The sequence below is a fragment of the Cetorhinus maximus genome, chromosome 5, assembly GCF_964194155.1.
Source record: "Cetorhinus maximus chromosome 5, sCetMax3.hap1.1, whole genome shotgun sequence".
In the NCBI taxonomy this organism is placed as follows: Eukaryota; Metazoa; Chordata; class Chondrichthyes; order Lamniformes; family Cetorhinidae; genus Cetorhinus; species Cetorhinus maximus.
Window position 1 is genome coordinate 130,385,071 of NC_135883.1, and position 15,333 is coordinate 130,400,403.

The following is a 15,333-nucleotide window of genomic DNA, read 5'->3' on the forward strand; positions in this document are numbered from 1 at the left end:
GTGCCTTCAGGTACCTAGGTCTTAAGTTCTGGAATTCGCTCTGTAAATATCTATGCATCTCTGCCTCTCCTTTAAAATGCTCTTTAAAACATCTCTCTTTGGTAAAGCTTTTTGTCATCTGTCTCAACATGTGACTATTTGTCAAACTCTATCCGATAATGCTCCTGTAAAGCAATTTGTGATGTTTCACTATATTAAAGATGCTTTATAAACCTAAGTTATTGTGGAAGTAATACAAACCAAATGGTGCTATTTTAAAGGGGGTGCATGACAAGACAAGTTGAGAAGGCTGTTAGATAAACATACACATTCTTCGGTTTTATAAATAGAGGCATAGTTAACAAAAGCATGGAAGTTATCCTAAGCCTTTCTAAATTACTGATTATTATGTCTAATTCTATAAACATATGTTAGGAAGGATTTTAAAGCCTCAGACAGGGTGCAGACAAGATTTGCTAGAATGGTACTAGGGATAAAGGGACTTCATTACTTTGAGAGCCTAGAGAAACTTGGATTGTTCTCCTTGGAGCAAAAGACAAGGGACAGGGTTGTTAGGTGGTGGTAGGTAAATGTAAGGTCAGAGAAAGGGCTCAGTAATCTTAGGATAAGTGTATTTCAGCTATTTCTTAATAATTTCTCTTAATCTCCCCTCATCAAACCCCTCCCTGCCATCGTCCCCTACCCTTGCTGGTCCTTAGGTTCTTTTCAGCCTTTGTGTCAAGGGTTATACACTATTTCTGTCCCAGCACCCTTACTGACACCACTGACCTTTCCAGTGAGAATGCCCTATCTGACAAACCCCTGGAGTGAGCTTGAACCCACAACATCTGTGCCAGAAAGGATGTTCTCTGCTTGTTCAGAAAGATGCTTGCTCGAACTGCTTATTTTAAATATTAATGCACATTGCTGAGCCACTAAGGGAAATGCTTGGGGGAAGCAAAAGAAAAAATGCAGGCTTGATATCTCACCTCACAAAGTATAAAATCTCAAACTGTGTTGTACCATTTCTATTTACATCCTGAACATGATGATAAACATGAAAACCAGCCCATGGCATAAATCTCAGTGTGATTCTGGAAGAGGAATATGAATTCAACGGATGATCTGAGATTTGTGAGATACACTTAATTGGAAAGGTCTACCAAGTGACAAATCTAAAGTTTCATTCAAAAGTCTTATAACTTGTCAGACGCTTAGTAATATGACATAAAAAGGGCATGTTAATTCCTTGTGGATTAGTTAGAATTTTGCTTTCTCATACTGCATTTTTCAGTATTTTGCTGTGTGATATAGACTTGATTATTCAGCCGATTGATTTATTTATCAAGTAATTTTATCCTACATACATTGTTCTATCAGAATGGTATTTTTCATTTGCTGGAGACAAGGAAATTGGAGGTTTGGAGGACACCCCATGTGAATACATATATGATTTTTGATATGGCACTGTAAGAGCTCTGCACTCCATCAATTCTGTTCTCTCATCATCCCTGATTTTTTTTATTGCTCCACCATTGTTGGCCATTACCACAACTACCATGGTGAGAAGCTCTGGAATTCCATCCCTAAACCTCCCCACCTTTAAAACACAGCTCTTTGGCTAAGTTTTTGGACACCTGTCCTAATATTTCCTTATATGGCTTGGTGTCAAATGTTTCATAACACTCTTGTGAAGTGCCTTGAGATGTTGTACTACCTTAAAGGCACTATATAAATGCGAGTTGTTGCTGTAAACCTCACCCATACATAGCAGGTTTCAGTTCACATGCTTATGCAAAACTTTTTTTGGTGTAAAAAGAGAAGAATAAGTGTTGGGTCAGAGCTTGAACGATACCAGGAAACTCAATAGTAATCAGTATAAAAAAGTTAAATTCGAATGCTAATTTCAAAATAAATCACACCAGTAGAACACGAGTGAACAGAATCATACCTGTAAAAATTTGGAATTGATTGTATGGAGCAAGTTTTTCCACATGAGTTACTTTTAAGGTGGAAGCAAAAACCTTGGAACCACTTAAAAACAATTAGTTGCTGAGATGGATTACTCGTTGTTCTTTTCCATAGCTAACCTAAATGTTATGATGCTATGGTCACTGTCCCCTAAGTGTCCCCTACTGACACTTGATCCACCCATTCCCCAGAACCAGATCCAGTAATGCCTCTTTCCTTGTTGAACTGAAAACATACGGATGTAGAAAATTCTCCTGAACACTGTAGAAACGCTTGCCCCCATTTATCCTTTACATTATTACTATCCCCGTCTATACTGCACTATATAAATACGAATTTTTGCTGTAAACCCATACATAGCAGATTTCAGTTCACATGCTTTTGCAAAACTTTTTTTGGTGTAAAAAGAGAAGAATAAGTGTTGGGTCAGAGCTTGAATGATACCAGGAAACTCAACAGTAATCAGTATAAAAAAGTTAAATTCGAATGCTAATTAAAATCCCCCATTAAAATTACTTCATCATCCTTGCTCTTCTCTGTAATTTCCTTGCAAATTTGTACCTTCATATCTTTCCTACTAGTTGGTGGTCTTTAGAATTAAACACCCGCAATGTAATGGTGCCTCTATTGTTTCTTATCTCTAACCAAGTAGGTTCTCTCCTCGACTCTTTTAGAGCATTCTCGCTCTCTAGCACCAGTGTTCTCCTTAATCAATACTGCTACCCCTTATTATTTTCCTTTCCTATCTTTCCTGAATACCTTGTTTCCTAGAATATTTGTTACACAGTCCTGCCCTTTTTTGAGTCAGGCCTCCATTATCACCACAGCATCATCTTTGTGCAATCTCACGCCCATGCCACTGTCATCCTCCAAAAACATTGGCCTTCCCTCCTATCCAAAGAATCGATTTCTAACACACACTTCTGCTTTCTCTCCTTTCAGGAAAAGACAGCGCAGAACTCCGGCAAGGGGCAGAGAATGTAGGGGTGGGGGCGGGTGGGAGGTGCGGGAAGAGGTTGCTCTCCATGACAGACACCCTCGTTGCTACAGGAAATGTGCACCTACCTGGCCTGCTGGGAAGGAGGTCTTGCTCCAGGAGGCTGCAGATGTCAGCAATGACTTGGCATAAAAGCCTGAGCCTCATGAGGCAGTGGTACTCACACATGTTGAGAGCTGATCCTCTTTTTGTGGGGTCACATCTCTTAGGAACTGGATCTCTGTGTTTATCCTCTCTGCCCTATGGAATGGCATGTGGTTGAAAATAAGGTAGCTGCTGCTGGCATTGCTCCTGCTGCTCATGGTGTTGTTGATGTTGGCGGTGCTGTTCCTCTTAACCCTCATCAGAGATACAGGTAGAGATGCAAAAGCTGCTCCCATGCTGCAGTGAAGGCTGACAGCAGGGAAGTACAGACCAAGGTGAGTGCAGTGTAAGACAGGTGAACTGACTTCCAAGTTGGAAATCACATCTCACGCAGTAAGAGCATATTCTCAGAAGAACTGCACTAAGCGCCAGCCTCTTACTTAGGTATGGCTGGAGCTCTTCAGTTTCACTGATCAAAGGCTTTCCAGCCTGTCAGTTTCATTGAAGATGCTCTTCCTGCTCTGCAATCGCCTAGTTAAACCTAGCGAGTTGATGACAGCTTGGCAATTACTTCAGCTGGTTGCTAAAGCCAGAATGCTGGGTTAAAGGAGTTAATTACCCATTTGGGTATGACAAATACTTACCTGACAGATCCAAGGGATTCACTGCTCATCTGCAAACCTACTCAAGTCAAACCCAGAAGTAGGTATGATGATCTTGGGTTCCTGACCCAACATAATTTTGAGGCGATTTAACACTGCACATCCACCTGAACCACACACAATCCCATACACACCTTGACAGTTAAGAGTCTGTCCTTTGACTCAGAGAAAAGAATGCTACAACTAAACGATGCTGACAATGTTGTCTAAGCAAGCAATTACTCCAAATCTGGGATAGAGAGTAACAATTTGGCAGCTGACATTTGGTAGATATTACTTGACAAATTCACTAGACCCGTAGGCATCATTGCACAGAAACTGGAGGAACACCCGAGTCGTGAAGGGAATATAAAGAAGGGCAATTCAGTTGATAAATAGGGCTGGACAACTGTGCTAAGAAGGAAGACTATAGATACTAGCAATATTCACAGGGGGAGAGAAATAGCTAAGGTAATATTTTAAATCCTCAAGAGTGTAGATAAACTGGAACTCAGAGAGATGTTTAATATTAATATAAACACTACAAGGGGAAATGGATACAAGCTTAGATGAAAAAAGGTGAATATACAGTTACGATATAATTCCTTCAAAGAAAAGTTACCTCAAACATTCAGTGAATGGTGAATATACAGAATAACCGATCCAAGAAGTAGAAAATGTTATAAATTTAAAGAGTATTTTATTTTACACAGATAGGTCTATTGCACAACAGCAGATAAAATGGGTCTGAAATCTGTGACCAGACTGAGGGCAAAGATGGACAGAATGGTCTTGTCTCAAACTTCTTTTCATAAACTCACCTGAAACATCCTGAATTAGCTTGTCAGGTTTTCACTGACATGTTTAAGTACATATCAATCTTGGTTTTTAAGTGGAAAAAAATTACATGCCTGAAATATTACACAAATGCACCACAATCACTGCAAACTCTTACTTACTGGTATTACACACATATTAATAATTCTTCAATGTACAAATATTTTTCAAATAAGGTTCTGTCATTGGTGGAAATAGAAACTGGACTCGTTTTTTTTTTGTTATCTGTTTAAAAAGCAGCAAATGAAGAGAACAGTGCCAAAAACAGGGAGATAAATTTCTGTATTGTGAGATATTAACTACAAGAGAAAGTAAGATTAAGTAGTAACAATGAAGTCTATCTTTTAACTTCTCTAAATCTGGGGCTTTTCTGCACGCTCATGGGATTAATAATATTATCCTTTTGCCTTCTGGATAAAGAATCCAGGAATGATACCTTAACTTCGATTTCAATTTCAAATGTAATTTGTACTACAGGCTGTGTTTAGTCGCTTACTATAATGGAGTTATTCAATGTTAGATTTTACATAAATCAATTCTAGGACTTTGGAATTATCTGCATTTTTTCGTCTACTATTTTCTGTTAGTTGTACAGTTGAATAGTACTGAGGGAAATGGAGGAAGGCCAATACCACACAGTTTATTCATAACTCTTACTGATATACATAATGAAGCCTAAGGACATAATTTTTGTCCATGCGCATCGAGTCTCTAAAGATACAGGCATTTCTTGCTATTTTGATTTTGCTATAGCTGATGAAAGACTTGAAATTATTCACTAAGATTGTCCATGAATGATTTTCCAAGGTGAATCTGAAGTTTTATAAAAATGGGTGTTATGCTAAGTTCATTATCTGTGCCCTCAGATGTAGCTTCTGAGCTATGGAAACAATGAGTAGGTCTGGGATTTGGCAGTACTGGAATGGAGGTCTCAGAGTTTAGCAGTACTTCAAGGGAGCCTGAGAATCTGTAAGGATAAGAGTGGGTCAGGAGGAAAGTTGGCTTTGTGAACGCAGGGGCTGTTCGTGTTTTCTGTGATAACTGGGAGACAGGATCTCGGACTTGTGGAGAAATGAGGAGTGAGACCTTGATCTGCCAACATTAGTCGTGTTTCTGAGATCAAGAAGCAATGGAAATATAGTTACGGGCTTCTGAGCACTCGTGAGAAGGGTTCCAAGATTTTGGGGAGTCTGAAAAAGGGAATGTTTAGTACAGCATGCCTAGGCAAAAGGGGTATGAAGTACAGGTAGGACACAGGCTGCCACCATTGGGACATATTACTTCTGTGCCCTCAGATTCCACTCCTACACCACATTTTCTATTATAAGGAGTGTAGAAGTAAAATATTCACCTGCTAGTGGATTACAAACAAGTTTTCTAACATATTCTTTCACAAATTTCCATAAACAGGTTGCCTCAAAAGTTCATTATTTACAGTTTTTATGATGTGTATGAAATATTTTCTTAAACCTGATGGCTCGGATGAGAGACATTTTTAAACCAAATGTTCTACAGAAGTGAACAGGTGAGTGATAAACAATCTGTTTACTTTTATAAACAACAACAAATTCCAATCATAGCGGCTGTTTTGGTAATCAGTTTAGAACAGAAAATCACAAGTGTTAATCGAACAAATCAGTCTTTCTATTGAAATAAAACATTATGAATTCAATCTCCATTTTGTTAGAACGTCATTTTGATTTAAAAAAAAACTTGCAAATCATCACAGATTTAAAAGAGTTCAATTCATACTGATATTCATCTTGTCCTGGGAAATTCTGCACATGCCAAAAATCCAAGGGTGTGCTGAGGTGAAGATATCAAGTTCTCTTGCAATCATTTGAGACAGGTCAAGATATTGAAGTAAAGTTAAGGTATTAAAAGGCACAACAGACAATTTAGTGTGAAAATGTAATATTATTGTGAAATATGCAATTTTTTGTTTTCTTAATTTTGTTTGAAATCTTGTTTAGGACGTTAGAAATTTCAGTTACTGAGGGGATAAATGATTGATGGAATTTTTTTTCAAGATGCACAGTGATTTATCTTTTCTAGTCTAAATCTGTACAAATGGATTTTGATAATATGTATGGCTCAAAATTGTGAAAAGTATGGTTTGTGGGTAGGAAGCCTGTGCCCCATGCAAGATTTTATATATCTGAATATACACATACACAGAAATTTACTTCTATGCATTTGAAAGATAATTCAACTTGCAATGTCATAATCTCTTCTGAAGTTGGTTAATATGAATCCACCACCATCAACATCCTGGATGCTACCACTGACCAGAAAATTAACTGGAGCAGACATATAAATACTGTGACTCGAAGAGCAGATCAGAGGCTGGAAATTCTGCAGCATGTTAACTCACCTTCTGACTCCTCAAAACATGTCCACCACCTATAAGGCACAAGTGAGTTGTGCGATGGAGTACTCTTCACTTGCCTGGATAAGTGCAGCTCCAACAACACTCAAGAAGTTCAACATCATCAGTACAAAGCAGCCCACTCGTTTGGCACTTCCACCACCTTAAACATTCACTGCAGCAACTCGCCAGGGCTCTTTTGACAACACCTTCCAAAGCTGCAACCTGTATCGCCTAGAAGGAAAGGGCAGCAGATGCTGGAACACCACCACCTGCAAGTTCCCCTCTAAGTCACACACCATCCTGACTTGGAAATATGTAATCGTTTCTTTATTGTTGCTGGGTGAATAACCTGGAATTCACTCCCTAACAGCACTGTTGGTGTACCAACAACAGACAGACTTTCATTCTTTCATGGGATGTGGACATCGCTGACAAAGCCAGCATTTGTTGTCCATCTCCAATTGTCATTGAACTGAGTGGCTTGCTAGGCAGATTTCAGTTTATACATATTTCAGAGGGCAGTTAAGAATCAACCACTTAGCTGTGGGTCTGGAGTCACATACAGACTAGGTAAGAATGGGGTGAAGGACATTAGTGAACCAGATGGGTTTTTATGACAATTGATGAAAGTTGTCATGGTCACCATTACTGAGATTTAAAGATTAGCTTTCAATTCCAGATTTATTAATTTGATTTAAGTTCTACCAGCTGCCATGGTGCGGTTTGAACCCATGTTCCCTGGGCCCCTGGATTATGAGCCCAGTGATATTACCACTATGCTACCATCTCCCCCTGGTTCAAGAGGTGGCCCACCATCACTTTCTCAAGGGCAATTAGGGATGGGCAAAACATGCTGGCACTCATGAAAGAGTTAAAATAAAATGCAAATATAGGTGGCAGAATATGTAAACGTACAATTCACGTATTATCATATTTGTATTGGAATCAGAGCAGTATTTCCAGTATGTTTCTTTATTTGGATTGTACCAGCGATAGAGGAATTTTTTTCACAGCAACACTTTCACCCAAATTTTAACTGAAACCTTCCAGGCCAACATTTCATTACAACACTAAAATCAGTCAATTAATTCCCACAGAGCAAGCTGTACAGACTCAGTAGGATTCCCTTAGGCACAACTGGTGTAGAAGAGCAGAAAAACTGCATGTTACAGAAAAGAGTTTATCAGACCAATAATAAGCAGTCAACTAAACCACCGAATACACTCAAACCAGTGAATATTGAAATATGAGGTCATAATGAATATATATTTTTTGAAAAGAATGCCCCTGTTAAAGAAAGTGCTTTCACTAGTATTGTAAGAATGTAATATTACAAGATGACACACAACTATAATTATAGCATTAGTCTCACCTTGATCGAAGTGCACAGCAGGGGGAATATCCTTCAGGTCCGATTATGCCTGTGCCAGGTATGCTTGTGGGTGTGATCACAATGTTACAATGCACTATGTTGTGAGTAGACAACAGGAGCAATATCTTGTGACTGTTATTACAGTGGCAGTTTAATATCACGTTATCCCCTCTGCGCACAATGGATTTTACATGAAAAGGTTTTAATTTGAAGTATTACAACCTTAACTCAACAAGTTCCACTTGCCTCCAAGCTCAGCCAAAGCAAACAAGATAGTGAGCCTTTGCTTCTGTTACTAGACCGTGCACTGTTTTGAAAATGGAATCAAAAGGGAATGTACAATAACACTTTTCCCCAGCCTGTCTCTGTGTTAAGTCTTCTTGCCAGCAGCAGCAGTCTTACTATTCTCTCAACTGATATTTGATACTGCAAAAAATATTTGGCAGATTTTTAACATTAGTGTTGGCGATTTGATCAGCAACAATTCAAAATTAAAGCACTTCACTCCTTTAGCTTTACCATCCTGATATTGCAGAATATGGGTTCTAAGTTGTGTGCTTTACCATACTTTATCTAAAGTGCATTCATAAGCAAATAAATGTCAGATACTGGGAAAATAGCTATATTTAAAAAACATAGAAATAGCAGAATAAGTTGAATGAAAAATGGTTTGTTTGAATTATTGTGTTATTCAATTGTGAACTTGTTGGCAAAAGCAAAATCAGGAAACCAATGCAGCTCTTTTCTATGGCAATGAGTTGTAAATTATTTAAAAACAAAAGATAAATTTGTTTCATTACACAATACTTCAATACGATAAAAATACAAGATGTGTGTTGCAATAAAGTTTAATGGTTTTGTACATTTGTAACCAACATAGCAAACTCATATTTAATGCAGATTTCCCTTTTTGCAGTAACTATGAAATCTTTCTATGTGCTATGCAAGTATTTTTGGCACAACTTAATTTTCACAGATACAACTAAATTGATATTGACAAATGAAGTGTTGCAGCACTCACTGCAGAGAAAGGTTACTAGGTATAACCTGACCCCATGGTTATGAATGTGTCAAGTTTAGCCTCCTTGTTACCATGGAAATGAATACCCTTTGCACCCAGTCGATACGGGAATGAATTTTCAATCACAACTTGCCTTTAAATTACCTTATTTACTTTCCCATCATACAGATAAAGATTTTTTTTTAAAAAATATACTTTAAATTCATAACAAAAAAAATTGTGCTGATTGCAAAGGCATCCATTTTGCCCTGCTGATATTACTGATGAGTTGAGAGCTACATTCAAAATAATTTACACTATACAGAGCAAGCTTTTAAATACACCAGTACAAATTACAGGAACTAAATAAAAGTCCCTGCTTTATTAATTATAAAGAAGTAGGTTAAGTTCTTTATCGCCTAAATAATCATATCGACTGACATCAGCTGTAGAAATAACTTTGTATTCATTGAGTGAATGCCATTTTGATTAAAAGTAAAATTCACTAAAAAATAAAAGTGCCCAATGACTTTTCTACAAATACAAATGCGTAACTTGCATAAAGTAATATAGAAGGAAGTTATGATTCTTAATGGATAACTTTCAGCTCTTCACCTGGTGGACTATATAAAGAGTCTCAAATTATCTGGCTGTAGCTTTAATCTAAAATGCAAATTTACATAAGGCCACAAAGCTGTACAGATGAATCATGCTAGAGGTCACCTCAGCTGCTATTTGTAATTTCCTTCGAGTCTGAGGTTAGAAGTTGCATCTACTAAGGCAAATATCAAGTAATTTCAGTACGCCCTGACACACCAGCACAATTTGTGCTGTAAGATCACAGCTCCTGGGTTGTTCAACACTAAGTCTGTCATGTCATGCCACTGTCAGGTCACTCATGGCACCAGAGACCTCGGTGTTGACCTGAGCAACAATGCTCGCTGGTATCACGTTCAAATAAATATCATACTGCTGGTCCATTCCCAGATAGCTATCATTCATCAGATAAAGAGTGTAGATACACCTTAAAACAAAACAAAAAACAATGCTTTAAAACTTTTTCTTCACTCTGAATGACGCAAACATTGAAAATGTTAATGTACAAAAATGCTCTTACTGGAACAATGAATTTTGAATATAAAGAATTTTAAAATAATCCCAATATATCACATGCTGTATGCTACATTTGTCTGAAATGGTAATTATAGAATGATACATTTTCTTACAATGACAATTTAACTTCTGTGAAATATGTTAAAATGCAACTAATTTAAGCGGTTTGGTTTTGGGATTACTTCTGCATCCTTTCCTCTCGATCACCAAAAATGCTTCGTTTTCTTAAAGAAAAATTAAGATTCTGTTTAACTAAAAATTACTTCACATTCCAAAATTTAAAAGTATAGCTTATCCTAATTCAATTTTACCAAGATACAGATTTTCTTTCACATGCTGGCATTATTGAATTTTTCCTTAGGTTTACGATGGAAATATGGAGCACCTTGGTTTTACAGACAGTGCTCCAGATTCGGTTGAGGGGTACAATAATAAAGAAATAATGATGAATCCATACAAAGTATTTATTAGGCCATAAGTCTGCAGCCTTGGATGCAGTCTCACAGGTAGGGTATTAAAGCCATACAGGGGTAGATGATTGATCACTATATCAAGAATAAGAAACTATATTTAAGAGGAGATATTTGAGATAATGACACTATTTCCGCTGGATTAGAGAATGCTAGGAGGTGATTTCATAAATTCTTTTAAAATTATGAAGCATTTTAGAGAGTTTGAATAGGAAAATATTATTTCCTCTGGTTGTGGAGTTAATTATGTTATCAGTTCAAATAGTTGTGAAGAGACTGAGGGAAAACACTGGGAGAAACATCTCTACATAAAGGGTTTCTGGAACATAGGGCAGAATCTTCTGGTCGGCGAGCGGGGGCGGGGCCCGCTCGCCGACACGTAAAATGATGCGAGTTGATGTCGGGTGGATCTCCTGACGTCACACCGCATCATTTCCATTTTCAGGTCGGCGGGGGCGCAGCCGAGTCTGCTCCGCGCCCGCCGACCTGTCAACGGCATATTGAGGCCATTGAAAAACTAATTAAAGTCATTAATGGACCTGCCTGTCCAACCTTAAGGTTGGAGGGCAGGCCGGGAGCCCAGGCGGGCTTCGGAAAAAGCATGAAACCTCATCCACGGGCGGGATGAGGTTTCATGAGGGTATTTAAATTTTTATGAAAGGTTTTAATAAAAGTTAGGGACATGTCCCAACTCATGTGACAGTGTCAGGGAAATTTAAAAAAAAAATCATTTGTATGACAAATTTAAATTCTAAGCCGATCTCCCTGAGGCAGCACTTAGCCTCAGGGAGATCTGTGCACTCTTTCGCACTCCCGGCTGAGGAGTGCCTAGTGCTTCTGAGTGGACGTCACGCTGGGCGGGCCTTAATTGGCAGCGCGCCCCCAATTGGGGACGCCGATCAGAGGTGCACCCGCCCACGCCCACTCGCACACTTCTTCCCCCCCCCCCCCCTGCCCTGATGAGGGGGAAAATTTTTCCCATAAAGAACTGCTGCAACAGAGACCACTAGACTTGTTAAGGGAAAACTATTCTTAAAAAATTCATTCTCGATGTTTAGGCATTTCTGTGGGGGCTGGAATTTATTGTCCATCCTCTAGTAGTCCTTAAGAAGGTGGTCCTTCTTGAACTGCACGCAATTTGATTCAACTGAGTGGTTTAGTAGGCCACAATTAGGCAGGTAACAGTCAACCATATTGATGTGGAATTGGGAGCTGTATATAGACCAGAGTTATAGGTGGATGGCAGGTTTCCTTCCATAACAAAAACATTAGTGTTGACGATTACGTTAATTGATTTTTATTGGCCTTAACAGGCCTTTGACAGTTCGGCGGGCGTGCGCCTGCCGAACGAAAGATCTAAATGATGCACAATGACGTTGGGACACACGCCCGACGTCACCACACATCATTTTACGCGTCAACGTGTTGAGCCTGCCCCCGCATGCCAATGTCAAAATTCTGGCAAGTGAAACAGTTGGGTTTTTTAACAACAATCTGACAGCTCTATGGTGACTCAAGAATGTTTAAAATGAATTCAAAAGTGCCACTAGCTAAATTGCACTTAGGAATGCCAGCAAAGTCTCCTTCTGTGCTGTAACCATTTTATAATTGTCACGTTTTTGATTTGAGCTTAAAAGTCTCCAGTTTACTAATCCATAACAATCACCACACTACTTACTTGTGGCCAAAAAGATTTGATAATTAGCTGAAGAGGGGCAAGATGCAGGGATCTGGGGTAGGGTGTGGGGCTCTGAGTTAGTTTTGGACTTGCTGTAGCTAAGGCCTCAAACAGAAATGATAGGCTGAATGGCCTCATGTGCTGTAAACTTAGATGGGTCGAAATGACACTAAGGAAACTGCAGTGCTTTAATTATTTTGACTGTAATATTTCTAATTGGACGACAAATATATGTAAAGACTCACCTCTTCATTTGTACTAGGGCCTTATAATACAAAGCTGTGCGTAATTGTGTATATAAAAGTGCATAGTGACAAGGCACTCATTTGCATCTGCACAGGCCTGTTAAAACCTCTAATGCACAGCACAACAAAATGGATGTAGATTCATTCCCTCAATTCTTTACAAGTGGCCTCAGGGTACATTGAATAGACAAGTGCTCCAGGATGCACTCTCACAACTCCCAAATGGATGCTTGCGAGGCAACTTTGGGAGCCACAGACAATTTTCAAAAAAAAGTAACTTGGAGGGAGCCTCGAGTTATTTTCCTAGGCAAAAGTTTAGTGAACACGAGAACATTAATAAAACGAAGCTTGCTGTGACTGTCATTCTGGGGCAGAACAGGCAGCTTTTCTGGCAAAACCAAACTACTGCGAATTGCATTTTGTAACCTTGTTACAAGTTAGTATTTTACTTTATTTAAAAACTGCTCTCTGGCATCATAAAGGTATGCCTATTTGCTCAGGCTAATAGTTACACCGACCTTGAAATGGGTATGACTCATTGAGCATTGTAGTACTATTTATGCTTGAGGATGGTCAAGCTTGAATTAATTCCTATTCGTAGTCCCTGCGGCAGTCAACGTTACGGTGATTGACTCTGTTGCATCATTATTTCCTTGCTGATAAGATATGCAATTTGCATAAAACACACGTTGGTAGATGGCTAAGAATGACATAATCAACAGTGCATAATCATAATTGGGGATGACAGGGAGGTGTAGGTAGGATGTTTCCTCTGGCTGGTGAGTCTAGAACCAGAGGACACAGTCACAGAATAAGGGGCAGGCCATTTAAGGCTGAGATGAGGAGGAACTTGTTCCCTCAGAGGGTGGTGAATCTTTGGAATTCTCAACCTCAGAGGGCAAGCTCAGTCACTGAGCATGTTCAAGACAGAATTGGACAGATTTCTGGATACTAATGACATCAAGGGATATAGGAATAGTGCGGGAAAGTGACTTTGAGGTAGATGACCAGCCATCATCTAATTGCATGGCGTAGCAGATCCAATGGGCCGAATGGCCTACTTCTGCCCCTATGCTCCAATGACAAGATAATCGAAAATTCAGCATCCTTTCCCATACCACATCCTGCTCACTCATCACTCCTGATCTTACTGAGTTACATTGATCCCCAGTTGCTCACATTTAAAATTCTCATCCTTGTATTTAAATCCTTCCACTACATTGGCCATTTCTATCTCTGTAATCTCTTGTAGCCCTCCAACTCCCCTCCAAACTCTCTGTTTCTCTAACTTTGGCCTCATGCATCCCCAACCCCATCTTCATGTGGTGGTGTAGTGATATTGTCACTGGACTAGTAATCCAGAGACCCAGGGTAATGCTCTGGGGAACCCGGGTTTGAATCTCACCATGGCAGGTGGTGAAATGTGAATTCAATAAAAATCTGGAATTAAAAGTTTAATGATGGCCATGAAACCATTGTTGATTGTTATAAAAACCCATCTGGTTCACGAATGTCCTTTAGGGAGAGTTGTCTCACAGACTAGTCAAGCAACAGACTGACAGAGTTATACTCATGCAATCATACCTTAAAGATAATGTCCCAGACACCACCATCACTATTCCTGGGTATGTCCTGTCCCGCCGACATCATGGTAATAGGTCAAACATGGGCAGGAAACCTGCTGAATACCATGTACTGCCTCCCCTCAGCTGATGTATCAGTACTCCTTCATGTTGAACACCACTTGGAGAAAGCACTGAGGGTGGCAAGGGTGCAGAACGTACTCTGGGTGGGGGAACTTCACTGTTAATCACCAAGAGTGGCTCGGTAGCACCACTTCTGACCGCGCTGGCTGAGTCCTAAAGACATAGCTGCTAGCCTGGGTCTATGGCAGGTGGTGAGGGAACCAACAAGAGGGAAAAACACACTTGACCTCATTCGCGCCAACCTGCCTGCCACAGATGCATCTGTCCATGACAGCACTGATAGGAGTGACGACCGCACAGTCATTGTGGAGACGAAGTCATGTCTTCACATTGAGGATACCCTCCATTGAGTTGTGCTAAATGGGATTGATTTTGAACAGATCTAGCAACTCAAGACTGCATAGCCATGAGGCACAGTGGGCCATCAGCAGCAGCAGAATTGTACTCCACCACAATGTGTAACCTCATGGCCTAGCACATCCCCCACTCTACCATTACCACCAAGCCAGCGGCTCAACCCTGGCTCAATGAAGAGTGCAGAAGGGCATACCAGGAGCAGCACCAGACATACCTAAAAATGAGGTGTCAACCTGCTGAAACTACAACACAGGTCTACTTGAGTGCCAAACAGCACAAACAGCAAGTGATAGGCAGAGGTAAGCCATTCCACAACTAACAGATCAGATCTAAGCTCTGCAGTCCTGCCACATCCAGTTGCGAATGGTGGTGGACAATTAAACAACTCACTGGAGGAGGAGGCTCCACAAATATCCCCATCCTCAATGATGGGGGAGCCCAGCATATCGGTGCAAAAGATAAGGCTGAAGCATTTGCAACAATCTTCAGCCAGAAGTGCCGAGTGGATGATC

The 15,333-nt window shown here is 39.8% G+C and overlaps 1 protein-coding gene across 1 annotated transcript in view; it reads right to left on the minus strand.

Moving 5' to 3' along the window:
• Positions 1-9,084: 9,084 nt before the first annotated feature.
• The window catches only part of ascc3 (activating signal cointegrator 1 complex subunit 3), a 634,438-nt gene continuing 628,189 nt past the window's right edge, over positions 9,085-15,333 (minus strand). The window contains exon 42 of the mRNA XM_078542487.1: positions 9,085-10,276. Within this exon, the coding sequence (XP_078398613.1) occupies positions 10,129-10,276 (148 nt within the window). The 3' untranslated portion in view covers positions 9,085-10,128. The remainder of the gene's footprint in view (positions 10,277-15,333) is intronic.